This window comes from Anser cygnoides, chromosome 6, assembly GCF_040182565.1.
Source record: "Anser cygnoides isolate HZ-2024a breed goose chromosome 6, Taihu_goose_T2T_genome, whole genome shotgun sequence".
Classification (NCBI taxonomy): Eukaryota; Metazoa; Chordata; class Aves; order Anseriformes; family Anatidae; genus Anser; species Anser cygnoides.
In genome coordinates, this window is record NC_089878.1 from 14,335,044 (window position 1) to 14,352,289 (window position 17,246).

General features: G+C 36.4%; 1 protein-coding gene across 1 annotated transcript in view; it reads left to right on the forward strand.

Moving 5' to 3' along the window:
- The window catches only part of BMPR2 (bone morphogenetic protein receptor type 2), a 114,971-nt gene that overhangs the window by 86,465 nt on the left and 11,260 nt on the right, over positions 1–17,246 (forward strand). Inside the window, exons 4-10 of the mRNA XM_013171715.3 lie at positions 2,496–2,606; positions 3,120–3,211; positions 5,228–5,458; positions 9,901–10,015; positions 11,622–11,782; positions 12,952–13,099; positions 14,054–14,190. Coding sequence (XP_013027169.1) covers positions 2,496–2,606; positions 3,120–3,211; positions 5,228–5,458; positions 9,901–10,015; positions 11,622–11,782; positions 12,952–13,099; positions 14,054–14,190 — 995 coding nt within the window. The remainder of the gene's footprint in view (positions 1–2,495; positions 2,607–3,119; positions 3,212–5,227; positions 5,459–9,900; positions 10,016–11,621; positions 11,783–12,951; positions 13,100–14,053; positions 14,191–17,246) is intronic.

Genomic DNA, 17,246 nt, shown 5'->3' on the forward strand with positions numbered 1-17,246 from the left:
TTTATCTCCAACTTTATCTCCAACTTTACTCCAACCTGAACTCTGACTTTACTCCAACTTTACTCCAACTTTGTTCCAACTTTACTCTAACTTTACTCCAACCGAACTCTAACTTTAACTTTGCTCCAACTTTGCTCCAACCCGAACTCTGACTTTACTCTAACTTTACTCCAACCCAAACTCTAACTTTACTCCAACCTGAACTGTAACTTTAACTTTACTCCAACCCGAACTCTAACTTTACTCCAACTTTACTCCAACCCGATCTCTGACTTTACCCTAACTTTAACTTTATCTCCAACTTTATCTCCAACTTTACTCCAACCCGAACTCTAACTTTACTCCAACTTTACTCCAACCCGAACTCTGGCTTTACCCTAACTTTTAACTTTATGTCTAACTTTATCTCCAACTTTACTCCAACCCGAACTCTAACTTTACTCTAATTTTAACTTTACTCCAACCCAAACTCCAACTTTGCTCCAACTTTGCTCCAACTTCAACTTTACTCCAACCGAACTCTAACTTTAACTTTGCTCCAGCTTTGCTCCAGCTTTGCTCCAACTTTGCTCCAACCCGAACCCTAACTTTACCCTAACTTTACCCTACCTTTACTCTACATTTACTCTTACTATATCTTTCTCCTAACTTTAGCTTTATCTCTAACTTCAACTTTAGCTTTATCTCTAACTTCAACTCTCTTTACCTTTACTCTACCTTTACTCTACCTCTACCGTTGCTCCAATGTTACTCCAATGTTGCTCCAACGTTACTCTAACTTCACTCTAACTTTACTCTAGCTCTAACTCTAGCTCTAACTTTAACTCTACCTTTACTCTAACTCTACCTTTAACTCTACCTTTACTCTAACTCTACCTTTAACTCTACCTTTACTCTACACTCTACATTTAGTCTTACTCTAACTTTACTCTAACTTTATTCTAACTTTATCTCTAACTTCAACTCTTAACTTTACCTTTGCTCTCCTTTACTCAAACCCTACCTTTACTCTAACTCTACCTTTGCTCTAACATTGCTCCAATATTACTCCAGCGACACACCAATGATGCCCTAGTGTTGCTCCAATGTTACGCCAACGTTACTCTAACTCTAACTTCACTCTAGCTCTAACTCTAGCTCTAACTTTACTCTAGCTTTACTCTAACTTTAACTCTAACTTTAACTTTACTCTGACTTTACTCAAACTCTACCTTTACCTTTACTCTAACTTTAACTTTACTCTACCTTTACCTTTACTCTGACTTTAACTTTATTCTAACTTTAACTTTACTCTAACTTTACTTTATCTCTAACTTTAACTCTACCTTTATTCTTACTCCAACCTGAACTCTAACTTTACTCCAACTCTAACTTCACTCTAACTTTAACGCTAACTTTAACTCTAACTCTAACTTTACTCTAGCTCTACCTTTAACTCTACTGGTACTCTAACTTTAACTTTACTCTAACTCTATATTTACTCTACCTTTATTCTAACTCTACCTTTACTCTACATTTACTCTTAAAGTTAGACGAAAGTTATAGTAACTTTAACTTTATCTCTAACTTCAACTCTAACTTTACTCTAACCCTACCTTTACTCTAACTCTACCTTTGCTCCAGTGTTGCTCCAACATTACTCCGATGTTGCTCTAATGTTACTCCAACATTACTCTAACTTCACTCTAGCTCTAACTCTAGTTCTAACTTTACCTTTAACTTTACCCTAACTCTACCTTTACCTTTACTCTACCTTTACTCTAACTCTACCTTTACTCTACATTTACTCTTACTCTAACTTTAACTTTATTCTAACTTTATTTCTAACTTCAACTCTAACTTTACCATTACCTTTACTCTAACCCTACCTTTAACTCTACCTTTGCTCCAATGTTACTCCAGCGTTACATCAATGTTGCTCTAGTGTTACTCCAACATTGCTCTAACTCTAGCTTTACTCTAGCTTTACTCAAGCTTTACTCTAACTTTAACTTTACTCTGACTTTGACTTACTCTGACTTACTCTAACTTTGACTTACTCTAACTTTAACTGTACTCTAACTCTAACTTTAACTTTAACTTTAACTTTAACTCTTTACTTTCTATCTTTACTTTTATAGACTTTCATTCAGGTGTGGGGTTAAGGTTACAAGGCTGATTCAAAACAGGAAACTTGATTAAGACACTGATAGCAAAGCAAGACTCTATCAGTTTGGCTTTGAATGGCTGTGCTGAACTTACCTAGACAAAAAGACGACTTGCTTTCGGGTTTTGGTGCCTTTTTCTGTGTGTTGGCAATGAAAGATTGGGGAAAGCTGCAAATGAATGTGCATTCAGCTGTGTTTGAGCTGATCAGCTCCCATAGATTTTAGGAGGAAAAGTAGTTTAGTACAAGTACAATTTTTTTTCTCATTGCTGTAGTAACAATTACATGTTTTATAGCCCTGACTTTTTCAAATTTACAATTAAAGAGTTTTCATTGTGTTTTCTTTCAGATTCTTCTCATTCTTTTCATCGAGATGAGACGATAGTTATTGCCCTTGCATCTGTCTCTGTACTAGCTGTTTTGATTGCTGCTCTGTTCTTTGGATACAGAATGCTTGCAGGTAGTGTTTGATGATCCTATTTTTTTATATTGTTCTTTTGACTGTTTCTCAAAATTTTATTTGTCTTGTCTTCTCTCCCAGTCCCTATTACATGTTTGTATGTAATGCTTCTTTCTCCTCTTTGACATTTTATGATATCCCTTTCATAACGGTTCAGAGAGATTTATAATAATTTCTCTAAGTTGGCATTTTGAGGCTCATTTTTCTTCGACAAATCCTCCACTCAACATAGACAGCTTAAGTGAAGCTGTAAACATGCTTTACACTTACTGACAATGACATTCAATTATCAAAACGTGTGTAGCAGGTAGCCTTATGTCTGTAGTTACCAGCACCTTCACTACTGATCTTACTGACTCAGAAAAGTTTAGAGGATTCCTTCTTATTTGTTATGTCCACATTATGTGTTTCTACCAAGTCCCAGGTAAGTTTTACTTTTGCTTGTAATATGGCCAAAAAAACCCAAACCCATCCTCAAACTGCCTGATTCCCTTCCCACCCCTTTCCATACAGGAGACCGTAAACAAGGTTTGCACAGTATGAACATGATGGAGGCAGCAGCATCAGAGCCCTCTTTGGATCTGGACAATCTAAAATTATTGGAGGTACATGTTCAACTTGTTTCTTAATCTTCATTTTTATTCAGTGAAAGACTTGTGGTCATATCACTTCTCACCTATAGTTACAGCAATAAATGTTTCAGTGCACTTCTGTAATCTTTTCTTCTAAATCACAGTTTAAAATCAAGAAATAGAGAGTTACAGCAATTATGTTTTGCCTGGCTTTGGTAGCAATATTGTTGGTATTAGCTGCAACACATTCTACCTTAAAAAGAAAATATTAAACCGTGGAAGGTAACGGATGCAAGGGGAGTTGGAATGTGCTGTATTTCAGCATTGCATCAAAAATCCTTCTTTTTGCTTGACACTGTTTTAAGTACAATATCCTACGGTAGTAATTGGCAAAGCTTTGGTAACACTATTGGAGCACAGAACTGACTGCAGATAGGGCCATATATTTCAATAGTAGTGCTTTTACGTATTGTCATTATTCACAGTGAGGTACTCTGTATTTCCATGGCAACTAGAGGCCAACCAGAACTTTCCACTGAGCTTGGTGTTATATGTATCACCAGAAACCTGCAGAATTTTATGCTTTCAATTGTTATACGTGGTAGAACTTGCATGGAATTTTTAAAAGCTTTTTAGCTAAAAATAAATCAATAGAATGACTGAAAGAAATCGAGTGATGCTTTTTTTTCTTGTTGCCCATTAGAAATTACAGCTACAGATGCAGGCTGCAGACATGTAGTCCTCACTGTGGTGTGCTCTGGGCAAACAGGGAAAGCAGACTAACTTGCAAAGAAATTTGGGTGCCCTCTGCCAACAAAAAGTACTTGAGGTAGAGTTTACAAGAGTACAAAGGTACATATTGTAGAAGTGTGGCAAAGCCACAGATGAAATTACTTATATTGATATACAGTCGTCTTGGAGAAAGCAGCAATTTTGTTGATGGAGAGATCTACAGGATCTTCTGTCCTTTTTCTCAAATCCTAGGAGTTGCCACCTCACCTCCAGTCATAGGGTATTGCAGGACAAACTCTCTTCACCTTTGTTTGCTTTTTGTGTCTCTGTGGGTAGAATATATTCTGTATTTGTACCTTGAGGTGATTTACTGTCACTTTGCAATCCACATTGAGGACTCTGCCTAGTCTGAAGAATGGAAAGTCCTGCCTGTTAAATGATGCTTTAGTTTAGAAAACTTTCCTGTTAGATAATTTTATCATCTTTAAAATCATTACTTTATAATGCCTTCTGCTTTCCCCTCCTACTCCATTTGTAAGCATTTTAAAAAGTAAAAAGATGCTTGTTTCACATTTAGATGTGCCTGTAAACGATTTGAATTCAATAGATTCTTAAATTCTTATGTAGTTAGAATGTTTTGAGGTTTAGAAACTAGGACTCTTCATGAGGGTGGTCCAGTGTTCTGATTTAGAGCAGAGATCACATCTTTCTTCAGTTGCCATGGAGATGGAAAAGGCTTTTCTGTGAAGACTAACAGTGGAGGCTAGAATAAAGATTCACAGGTAGCAGCGAATTGGTTATTTCTTTCTGCTAAAACCTGTTTACTTCTTTTGGTATCTATCTTGCACTGCAAATGCATATATTGTCATTATTAACCTAAAATGTACGGCTTGTAAAGTTACCCTAAACCTAAAATATGTAGCTTAATGCCTGCGATCTCTGGAGTTAATTAAAATTGATCACATAAAAGCTATAAATGTTTAGTAGTCAAAAGTTTAATTAAAGAGCTTTTTCAGCATAAAGCTTATTGATTTTATTGATATCCCATATGAAGCTGCTGAATAGATTACGATTTATTTATTAGGTGTTCAGACTATAGATCAATGTAGTAACATAGATCTAAGCAGGCTTATGCTAGGGTTTTCAGCTCCAAAATAACTTTTATGACAGTATTCTAATTCTGATTTTCAATACAAAATATTCACTATTTTAACAGTGTAATTCATTATAAAGGTTGGCATATATTGTTGTAGAGTTAAAACTTTGATTTTGCCTTTGTTTATTACTTAGTGAACTAATTATGTGATTTTTTTGCAGTTGATTGGCCGGGGACGATATGGAGCAGTGTATAAAGGCTCCCTAGATGAACGCCCAGTTGCTGTGAAAGTATTTTCTTTTGCTAATCGTCAGAACTTTGTCAATGAGAGGAACATTTACAGGATTCCACTGATGGAACATGACAACATTGCCCGCTTCATTGTGGGAGATGAGAGATTCACTGCAGACGGGCGTATGGAGTATTTATTGGTGATGGAATATTATCCCAATGTAAGTGTTTCAAAGAAATCAATTGGAGTAGTTTAGATTCCTAAGAATAGCCACATAAAAAGGATGCACTTCAGTATTGGCCAATAATTTTGAGTTCTTCTTGCACAGTAGTAACCTTTGCCTGGTGTAATGTGAAAATAATCCATATAAGTTACAATTTTAATGAACCTTAGTGTGGCTTACTGTAATACCCTTTAAGGTTTCTCAGTTACTACTATCAAATGTAGTCTTAAAATGTAGTCTTAAATTCTTGGTTGTAATATTTTGCTTTTGGTTATAGTTCATTTTTTTAAATCAACTGTGGAATAATCGAGGACAGTATTTGAAGAGTTATTTTGCTTAAAAATAAATTAATACACTTAAAACTACTTAGTATTAAAACATTACACCTCTATTATGGTACTTATAACCTCACTTAGTAGCTGTAAATGGCAGGGTGTTTTTTTTTTTTTGAGTACAATGAAACATAAGGGATCCTGTTACCTTTTTTAAGCTTTATAGGGAATACCATATTTATTTTGTTGTACCCTATATTGATGATATAGAAGAATTCTTTAGAAAGCAGGCTTACTTTCAAGGACTGTATCTTCAAATTTTCTTAGCTAACTGGGTGCTTACATCCTCAAATTCATTGATCTGAGTTCCTAACTGTGTGAGTGTGTGCGTGTGAGTACACAGAATGAAAATATTTTTAAAATGCACACCATAAATGTGAATTGCTTATCACAGAAAATCATAAAATACGTGTTTGAGGGGTTGCATATATGAAAACGCAAAGATTTACATTTCACATTTTATTTATTTATTTTTTCCTTGTGTGTAGAAAAGGTTTTTAACTGTTCTGTTAAATAATACTTTAATGAGCTTTTTGGTCTCAAGTAAGTGAACTCATTGTATTTATTCCAGTGTGCAAAGGTGATGGCTGAAGCTTGATTTGTTAGGGGGGCAGTAGGACAAAAGCTGCTTATTCAAGTAGCAAAAAGAAACAGAACAACCATAAATAGGAGTAATGATGGCCTTTTCCTTAAGATGTTTCAAGTTCTACGTATATGCTTGTGTTGAAATTTAAATTGCATTTGTGTATATAAATATCTAAATATATATGCAAGTTTAAGAAGACAACCTATCACTTCACAAATATAGAATGAACATTTTAATTGAAAATTTTAAAGTGAGAACATGCTTGATTGTGTCAGTTTATAAGAGATGGACATCTAAGAAGAGATTGCAAAGACTAGAAATGACTACAGAAAAGGATGGTCTTGTCCATGCTGTATGCATAGTGGCAAAGCACTTTGGCTCTGGCCTTCTGTGGCAGGGTAGGCTTATTTTCAGCTGAGTTGAGTGAAATCAAGTGAGTATTCTGTTCTTGGGAGGGCTTAACGTAACTGTCTTAACAGGTGATCTGTTTTTGCTCGTTTCTTGAATTAAATGATTTTTAGTTGAAATGTAATTTGGTTGAAAATTGTCTTGTTGCTTCTGTAAACAGGATCAGTTAACAATCTGATTAAATGCACATATGAAGCTTATAACATCATATTATCAGATTCTTTCCCAATATGGTATTAAAAACAGCAAGATTAGCCTAAAATCAATCCACTGGTGGCTTGGAAGTCATTGGAAAAAGTGCACAGCAGGTGTAATTAATGCACAGTATGGTCTTAATTCAGTGAGCAGATGTTCTGCTGTATGCTGAGCTATCAGCAGGGAAGGAACCCTGCTGTGGAAACCCTACTAAAAGGGAATGGCACCATTCAAACTATACTCATAAAACTTATTTCAATAAGGGGCAACCCATGCAAGATGTGCAAGTGAAATACTCCACATCCAAAATATCATTCTCCCTGGAAAAACTTCTCTTATTGAAAATAGGAAAACACAAAATGGAGCATTTTCACACAGAAAATTGTTTTTGTTGTTGCCTGGGTGAAAGCGAGACATACTAGATTAAACCAAATCACACTATTATCCAAATGCATTCAGAAGGATGAAGGTAGGGGAGCAAGTAATAAAAGGGAGGATATGTGTATAGACTAATCAACATGCTATTGTGATGGTACTGTGAGGTATGGCTGGTGAATAAGCAGTGAGTAAGTTGCAAGGGATGGCACAGCACGAAATACTGAATAGTCATAGAATTGTGCCCCTCGCATTCAAGCATTCATGTCTTTTTAGAACAAATGAAAAATTGTTGTAAAACACATAGTAGAATCTTATGATTGTTAGAACAAAACCATCATTTTAATCAAAAGCCATAATCAGAACAAATATCACCAATTGAACATGTAACTCATGACTCTGAAAAAGAATAATCTCATTTACAAATCTCTCACTATCTTGACTAAAACTTTTCCTGGTTGTCCTTTATATGGAACTTCACTAAGAACATAAAATCACAGTCCTCAGACAGCTTAAAAATATATAGCAGTTAGAAAACTTTGGAGCAAAAAGGTCTTGAAGTTGGTTTGAGATCTTTATACACTATTTCCCAGTTAGACTACAACAGTCCTGTTGCCTCCATGAGAATGGGTTGGAATCTCAACCCACAAAACCAAGAAAATCTTTTACTGCACCTAAGTTTCTGGCAGTCAGTCCTTACATCTCTTGATTTTATTTTTTTGGGGAGGAAAAAAAAAAGTACAGTATATATAGCACAGTAATTTGTTCAAAGCAAACGAGGAAACTATGTTCTAATACCAGAATTGCTCACAGCCTCTGGAGCTTTGCACTGTGAGAATCTTTGCAATGAGCACTGTAGCAGGAATCATACCTGAACCCAAAGAGTCTAGTGCTAGGCAGGAGCCAAAAACTAAGTGGGAGGAGTATACATCAGAAGTGGATATATTTTGAACTGTGCAGTCTATCTTCATTTACCTTAAGTTTATATGTAGACAAACTATTTTATCTCAGTATTTCATATTTTACAACTTTGCCTTATCAAATGTGGACTTCGGTAGAGAGAGGATTAAGCCTAAGATTTAGGCCTCAAGGAGTAACAAGAATTTTTGCGCACCCCTGATTTTGGATTTGGGGTTTGTTGCTATGGTAAAACTGAGAGGGAAAAGAAGCTTATGTATGCTTGTATTTCTTAAAGCTTTAAAAAATAAGGTAAAATTCTTTATAATTAATTACTAGATGGATTTTCAGCATGTTGTTACTAAAATGTATTCAAAGTTGGTATGACAGCATTTTAAGCAATGAAAAAAAAATGTTGTGTAAACCTGTGTGAGTGATGTTTGGTCTGTGTTTTCACCAAGGAGGTTATCTGTTTATGGGCTCCTTATTCAATACAGTCTAAATCTGAGAAGTTGAAAGATTTTTGTAATTATATTAAGGAGTGTAAATAACTGGGGTTTAGTTTTAGTGTTGGATTAAAAAAAAATTCTAAGGCTTCAGTCATTTTAAATTATGGTATCTATGTACATCCATCTGAATTGTGCCTGTGTTACATACCTGAATGTTGACTCCAAATGCACTCAAATGGCAAATACCCATTGTTGTTTTTTTAATCAAATGTCACTTAACTGATTTTGTAATAGTGTTTTTTATTTGCAGCTGTGATAGTAAGATGCCATGTACTGGTACATCTTTGAGATTAAATATTTAAACAGTCAAAAGGGGATCATCAGTAGTCATAAATAACCATTATAATACATGTGCAGAGAAGGCTGGTCTTACTGTTATTTATGCATGGGTGTTTGCTTTGTTTAAACTGAGCATATTGTTATTGAGGACTGTACAAAAAAAACTGCTCAAAGATGTTACAGTTTGCAGGATCTGGCTCTTGTTTGAGTTTCTAGAATATTTCAGTGTCACAATTGACACCCTTTCTTCTGGTTTTCTTTGAAGATTCTACCAGAAATCAATAAACAACAACAACAAAACAACAAAATACAATGTGATGTTCTTTTTTGCTGTTTCTTCAGTGTATGTGGACTCACTCCTATTTGGAAGCTTCTTTTTTTTGTTGTTGTTGTTGTTTCAATGAATAAACATAGGATAGCAGGGGAGATGCAAGTCAGGGATGTTCTCTGTTTTTCTGTAAATACTAATGGTTCAAAGTCTGATAATTAGTCACCCTGGCTGCTATATTTGCAGGTACCTTTCTCCTTCTGTTGTTCAGAGAAAGAACTTCTACAGAAGAGTACAAGAAATGCATATATTGTTTTTGTTTTATAACTGTCATTACTCCTAAAGGCAACCCCTATTATTATGCAATGTATGATGAATTTTCTGTTCTACTTCCTTACATAAAACAAATGGCACCACTAAAAATTAGTGAAAATCTTGTGTTTTATAATATCTGGGTATACACAGAAGCAGTTGCAGAATTATACCTTTCAGGAGCAATGAATAAAACTGTCCTTTTTAAAGATTTGTACTTAATTATTCAACTTGATAAAGATTTTAATTCAGTATTTATTTTATTTTATTTTTGTTAGGGTTCGCTGTGTAAATATTTGAGTCTCCACACAAGTGACTGGGTGAGCTCTTGTCGGTTGGCACATTCTATAACTAGGGGCTTGGCGTACCTACACACAGAGCTACCTCGAGGAGGTAAGGCCGGGAAGGGATGCTCAAGTGTTCATGATATTCCTGTTTCTGTCAGATAGAAGATTCCTGCCTTTCTTTTTACTTTGTGACAGTACAGCGAGTAGGAATGCAAATAGAGATTACTCAGTACTTCTGATATGTTCTTTCCTTTGAACAATTCCCTGTTGTGGGCTGTGCCTATGACACTTCCATGAAAACAGGGAGTAAGAGCCAGCAGAGTCCCAGAGACAGGCAAGAGGAGGAGGCAGAGTTGTGCAGTGCTGCTGTATCATGGCAACAGATTACTGAAGACCTGAAGCACTGAATGTCTGTCGAACAGAGATCAAGCAGATGGAGTGTTCTGTTTGTTTTTTGCAGCTCAGGCACAAATCAGCACAGCATTTTTTTTGTGTGTGTGTGAACTGTATACATAAAAATAATTCAATCTTCTAATACCATTCTAATACCATTGCAGTTTTATTGTATCTCTTGGTATTTGCTGAAGGGTGTGAGTATAGTCTTCTCTGTGTACAAATGATACTACTGTTTTTTCTGTGTGTTATATTAGTGTTGGATCTGCTGACATATTGATATATATCTCTGCTCATCTGTTTCAGCCAGAATTTCAGCCATCTGAAATATCATGATTATATAACAGGTATTCTGATATCTGTGATATAACAGGCTGCAGAATATGGTCTGGCACGGAAGCATTAGCTTTTGGGCAGTAAATAAAAGGATGGTAATGTTAATTCCACATTAAGGTGCTAACATTTGGATTAAAGTCCCAAACCATATATTTCAAATGTTAAGCATCAACTCTAGCACAGAATGAAAACTGAAGATGCTGTTAGAAGTGCCAGACTGAAAATACCTAACTTGGTATTTCTATGTGCCATTGAAACTGCAGCTATCATCATTCTGAAATGTGCAGACAGGTGTGTCCGTTAGCAGCCAGAAAATGTGTAAACCTTCCATCATAAAGAAGAGACAGCCACAGGCTAATCTGTAAATGCTACAAAGGAGCTCATGGAGTAGAAAGAATTCCACAGTAAAATTGGTTCTATTGTGCTGGCGCTCTTACTAACTACATAAATTGCACATAAACTGGGAACAACTGAGATTACTCTTTGGAAAAGATCAAATTCCTTGCAGGATTAACATGTTCAGCTCCTCTAGAATAATATTGTCTATGTATCTTCTGAATAGGTGCCAATCTCAATTATAATGTAAATAGCTGGTGCTGTATTTGACAGAGGACTGTAGATATGAGAGAGAGCATTTGGAATGGCTGTCAGGTCTGTGGCAGCAGGTCTATGCTTAAGTACACAATGTCTTCCCTGCCAAAATCATGCTGAAATATCCCTTGGAAAGCTTATTGGCAAACACTAAACCTGTATATAACAGTAACCTAATAAGTTGTATAGATATGGTGAAGCTATGAATGCCAGTCAGTTTTCAACAGATAGCATACTGTGGAGTTCATTATAAAGAAGCAAAAATGTTAGCTTTCTAAAAGATAAGTTGATTTTCTGTTTATAATAGGTGAGCAGACCTAATGAGGTTCTCTCCTTTTGCCGAACAGTAGAACTGCTCTAATAATAACAAGCACTTTCATATGTCCAAATAGACCATTACAAACCTGCAATATCCCATCGTGACTTGAACAGCCGCAATGTACTGGTAAAGAATGATGGAACATGTGTAATTAGTGATTTTGGACTCTCCATGAAGTTAACTGGAAACAGACTAGTACGCCCAGGTGAGGAAGATAATGCTGCCATTAGTGAGGTAAGTATAAATAAAGATAAGCCAGCATATAAAGGAGGACAGATGGGGAGTAACAGTATGGGAGTAACATTGAGAAAAAGTTGTTATAAGGTGAATATTAAGGTGGTACAATTCTTTTAAGGGGGAATTGGTGCAATAGGGGTAGAAGTGGCTGAAAACTTGACAGGATGAGACTGATTTTATTGTCAAAATACTGAAGTGACAGTGAAGGTCTGGAAAGGACTGCTGAGGAAGGCTACAGAATTTGCATCCTTTCATGATTTTAAAGGAACACTGTGGAAAAACATCTGCTAGATGTTTAGATATATTACATACATAAGCAAAAATATGCTAACATCTGAACATAGGCTACTCAAATACAGTGAGACTGTTTTAAACGAAGACTGAAAATCCCCCAAATGCTTCAGTATATTTGTTGTCTATGTGCTTTTACAGTAAATCTTTACATTTCATTCAAAGCATGTCTCGCAGTACTAATCAACGTCCCTTAGAAAGCATTACAGTAATAATACCTAGTGCACAGGTGCTCTTTTTAGATCTCCATTCGCTGAACGAAGAAACAGGGAAACCACTGTTTAAAATGCAGGGATGTGGAACAGCCCTTTGACAAAATATACTGTCCTGTAAGGGCTGATGAATGACAGCTCTAATCTAACATCGTCCCTAGTGGAAATAAATAGATGCCTTCTAAAGCTGTTAATAACCTTTGAGTAAGGAAGATGTAGGGGCAAGCCTTGCTGACAGTCCAGCAATAACAGAACAAGTTCCTTGTTCAGCAGCATCCCTCCCCTATTATGGTATGTACATTGGTGTTGAACAGAGTCATTTCAGGAAGAAGAAACATTTCTGCTATATTATCTTGCACATGAGAACACTGAGTAAGGGACAATGTTATTTTGTTACAGTACATATGAAAAAGTGACAGAGCTTGGGAAGGGCTTTATTATGACTAGGCTACTGATATGAGTCTAGAAGATGAGAGTATTTATTTGAAGAGAACTGCATTTTCCATCTTAGCTGTAGAAAACATCAAAGTAGGATATTTTAAAAAAAAAAACAAAAAAACAAAAAAAACAACAACACAGAAACCCAAGAACACAAAACCTTCATAATGAATTGAATTTGGACATTGCTTCTTGATTTGAAACTTGGATTTTATGTTTTTCCAGGTTGGTACAATCCGTTATATGGCCCCAGAAGTGCTTGAAGGAGCAGTGAACTTGAGGGACTGTGAATCTGCTTTGAAACAAGTAGATATGTATGCACTAGGCCTTATCTACTGGGAGATATTTATGAGATGTACAGACCTCTTCCCAGGTAACTGAAAAAACAATAGCAGTAGAAAGGAGTACCAGCAAGCAATGTTATCCTAGTCATAGCTTTTTAAGTGAAGAAAGGAAATATTTTTATCAGTTATTTTTTGCCATTAAGTCGGTGCCATCTAGTGTTCAAGATTGTTACTGTTCACACTCAAATACACTGTATTGTTAAGCATGAATCATGCTGACAGACTTCAAATTGCCTGTTTAAGCAGTTTGCAGGCTGCGTAGTAGTGCAATTTGAGTGCTATTTGTATTGTCCAGAGTTTATGAACATTGAGAGTTGGGTTGACGGCAAAGACAGTACTATGAGTATTTACACCTGATACGGGGCCTGAAATATCTTTCAGACTTTCAAAATGAATAAATGGATGGGAAAGTGCAGTAATTTAATGTGGCCTTTAGCCATTCATACTTTTATTTATGATACTGACATTGAAAATTCAGGGAACTAAACCTGTAAAATAAAACAAAAGGAAATAAACTGTAAAAACTTAACGTGAGAAAGCGTAGTGACCTCCATCTTCTTCCTCAGCTATAGCATATAGAATTAATCTGGCATGCAATATTCCCTCTGTAGTCAAACAGCTACACATTACATGCAGGGACTTGTAATCTGTCTGGGCTTCCTCCCAGATGAAGTACACTCAGTCATTTACGTTTCACAGACATTAGGTGTTATCCTCAGGCTCCCGGACATCCTGAAGGTACCCCTCAATCAACAAAGTTTGAAGATACTATCCTTTGAGAGGTTCCCAAACAACACTTAATTCATTTGCAGTTAATTCAGCTTTTTTGGGGGTAGAAGGGCAGGGTTTGGGGGTGGAGTCACAATGTCTCGATAGACAGCAATTTTGATACTACCTTTCATCACTTGAAAGCTCTTGCCCTGCCTTTTTTTTTTAATCCATATATATATGTATTTTATTTTCATTCTTTCTTTTGCTAACAGGGGAGTCTGTGCCAGAGTACCAGATGGCTTTCCAGACAGAAGTCGGAAACCATCCCACTTTTGAAGATATGCAAGTCTTAGTGTCCAGGGAGAAGCAAAGACCAAAATTCCCAGAAGCATGGAAAGAAAACAGCCTGGTGAGATGGAATATTTAGAAATAAGCAATTTATAGGTTGTTATCTGGAAAGTAATTTTCAGTATGCATGAAGTGCCCATGTACTCTCTGTATACTGGATAAGGAACGTAAAGGCATTTTTTGACTTTTGACATCATATAAACCAGTAACACCGTAAAATATTTGGCAAAATGTAATTATAATCCTCCAATACTGAAATTTTATAAACATTGTAATAAACTATTTTTGAAGAGAAGTATAGTGCTCAGAATTTACAGAGGCTACATTTTCTAGCAATTGTTTCGTTATAACTACATTAGAAATTTTATAGGCTTCATTTGATCTCCAATTTTTATTTTCTAAAGTATAAACAAAGTAATGTTGTTTGTTGTTTTGAATTAGTATAGCTATGGCTTAGAGTCTTGCTTGCTGCTGCAGGCCAACAAGTTACAGCAAGTCAGCTGAACTCTGGTGAGAGTCTGTGTGCTTGCTTTCATCTGCAGCAAAGGTGAGGTAATGCAACTCCTCTTAGCATAGTGGAGGTTGTTTGTCTTTTATTCAAAGCAAAGTAAAATGTAAACAGTTACTGGGTTCTACCTGATACACGATAGCTTGTTTAAACTAAAATAGATTGACTGCAAGTATGGAAATTATGTATTTGACTCATCTAAAAAGATATTTTTATGAATTCACTTTCTGAAGTAATGCCCTTCAATCTTCAGAGACTTTGCTACTTGATAAGTATGTAGCTACTGCACAGATAATGGGGAGCCTAAGGCCTCATCTGTGCTGGTACTTGTAAATACATATGAAACCATTTTCAGAGAGGAGCATAGCCTCCAGTGTTAACACTGTTATAAAACATGTTGCAACTGAGTTGAGAGCTTCATAGAGAGGTTTTCTTATTGCATGGTTTTGTCCAGACAATCTTAACAAAAGTAAAAACAAAGAAAGAAACAAGCAAACAAAACCCACAGCCATTTTGGCAAATGCAGTGTTGGAAGAACGCAAGCTTGACAGCTGTTTCTGAAGACAGTTATAACTAAAACAGTTTAAGGTTGGTTTTGTTTTGCAGACTACCATTTCCAATGTTTATGTTTTAAGAAATTGGTAGACTAATATTATACACCAAGCTAGTAACAATCCCTGTATTTAAACTGCTTGACACATTCTTTGGGGTGTAATAACCTACAGTTCTCTTATAGGCATCAAACAACCCATTCCACCCTGTGCCAGTCTAGGATGACATCTTAATAAACACTCTGAGATGTCATAGAAATATAAGATTCAGATAACCTAACTCTGGACCAAGGTCCTTACCTCCTTTGTCTCAGGCATGGGATAAAAGACTTCTGTCCATTATATAGAGCTACATTTACATGTTGTGTTAAAACATCTTTGTGCAAATTCATCTATTAGATAAATGTATTTATCCTTTTCCTTTTAGAAATAAAAATTAGAAACAATGTTTTATTGTTTAGGTCACGTAATTAAGGCACTTTAAGGATGTGGAATCCTAATTTTATGATTACTTTTGCAGTCTGCTTCTTGAACATGTGTTACAATATAGACCTTGTTTAGTGGTTATTGTTTTTCACAGTATGAATTAACAGATGATGTGCATAAAATAATTCAAGGCCTATAAACTGAATTGGGATGTTACCATCATTTCTTTCTCATTTTCCAAGCCAAAAGCAGGGACCAAGCTGGATCTCAAAGGTTGGGACTGAAGGCTATTAGTAGAAAAATAGAATAATGCAGATTTATTCCCTTTCATCCGTTTTTATGAGTTGTAGAACTTATAAATAGTGAACTTTAGTGTAGATCCCTTTGAACCTGAAATTAATAGAAAATACAACATTATGGTAAATGTGAAGCTCTAGAACTTCAGTCTTGTTAACTATCTGTACTGTCATAATTGTGGTCCTTTCAATATCCTTAAAACATTGACAGGAATGGATCATCTGGAAGAAAGACTATTAAATGCTAGTTACATTTATTTCTGGTGAAACTTTTAGGGGAGAGCTTTACAGAGGAGTAAGGCGAGAGATTAGGATGTCCACTGACTTTAAGATGCATGTAAATTGTGTCTAAATCAAGTACTAAAAGCTGAATGAACCCTTTTTATTTGGGTAGAGAAAACTTACCCAGTACAGTATCTCCTCATTGTCCCTGAGGGTGCTTTTAGATTCATGTCCCTCAGCTAGGAGTATTTTGGTTGCTTAGCCCTTCTTCAATCGACTATGGAAAGGGAGGTGATTTACTTGTGTGGTGGTTCATCCCTGCCTGTGTAGCCATAGCTGCATCACTGAGCAGCAGTGACTTGCCAGATGCGAGTGATGCCAGGAGCCTGCTCTGTGGGCGAGGAGCTCTTCGCGAGCAGACAGAGCTACTCTTGTCTTTCACTGCCAGGAGTGAACACGGCAGTTCTGGCACAGAAACAATCAGCAGGGCCCAGTGAATGCTTTAGTGCCCAGCTGGGACTACGCACTGTCAGTAGTGCTGGAGAAGTTAAAGCTGGGCTGAGATATGAGACATTCTGGCAAATTATATTCTACCCATGGGCCTTAACTGGCAGTAGGGGCCCATAAACGTCTGTCTTCCTGTGCTCAGGATGCAGTGGAAGTACAAATGTTCAGAGCTCGTAATTTCAGTTGTCTCCTTTCCAGGTCTCTGACCATATGGCAGCATGATTTGGAGGTCTTGAGCTCTAATCCTGACTGTACCATTCATCCCACAGTGTGATCCCAGGAAAGTGTGTCTGTTGCCATTTCTCCATCTGTAAAACAAGGGCAGCAATAATCTCCTCCCATAGTGCAGACAAATTCACTGACATTTCACTGAGGCATTTGGATATTAGGGTAGTGTAAAGAAGAAGAAAAGCATGATGAAATGAGCAAGGCTGTGTCAATTGCATACAGTGCAGGGCAGCAAGGCAGGGACCATTTAGCTGAATTGTGAGGATAACCATGGCAGTGTTTCCAGAGCATCGTCAATCCTTTCTACATGGCTTTCATAAAGCAAGGAGAATGAGCATGCACACATAAGAGAGGGTAGGCTGAAGGGTTGCATGGACAA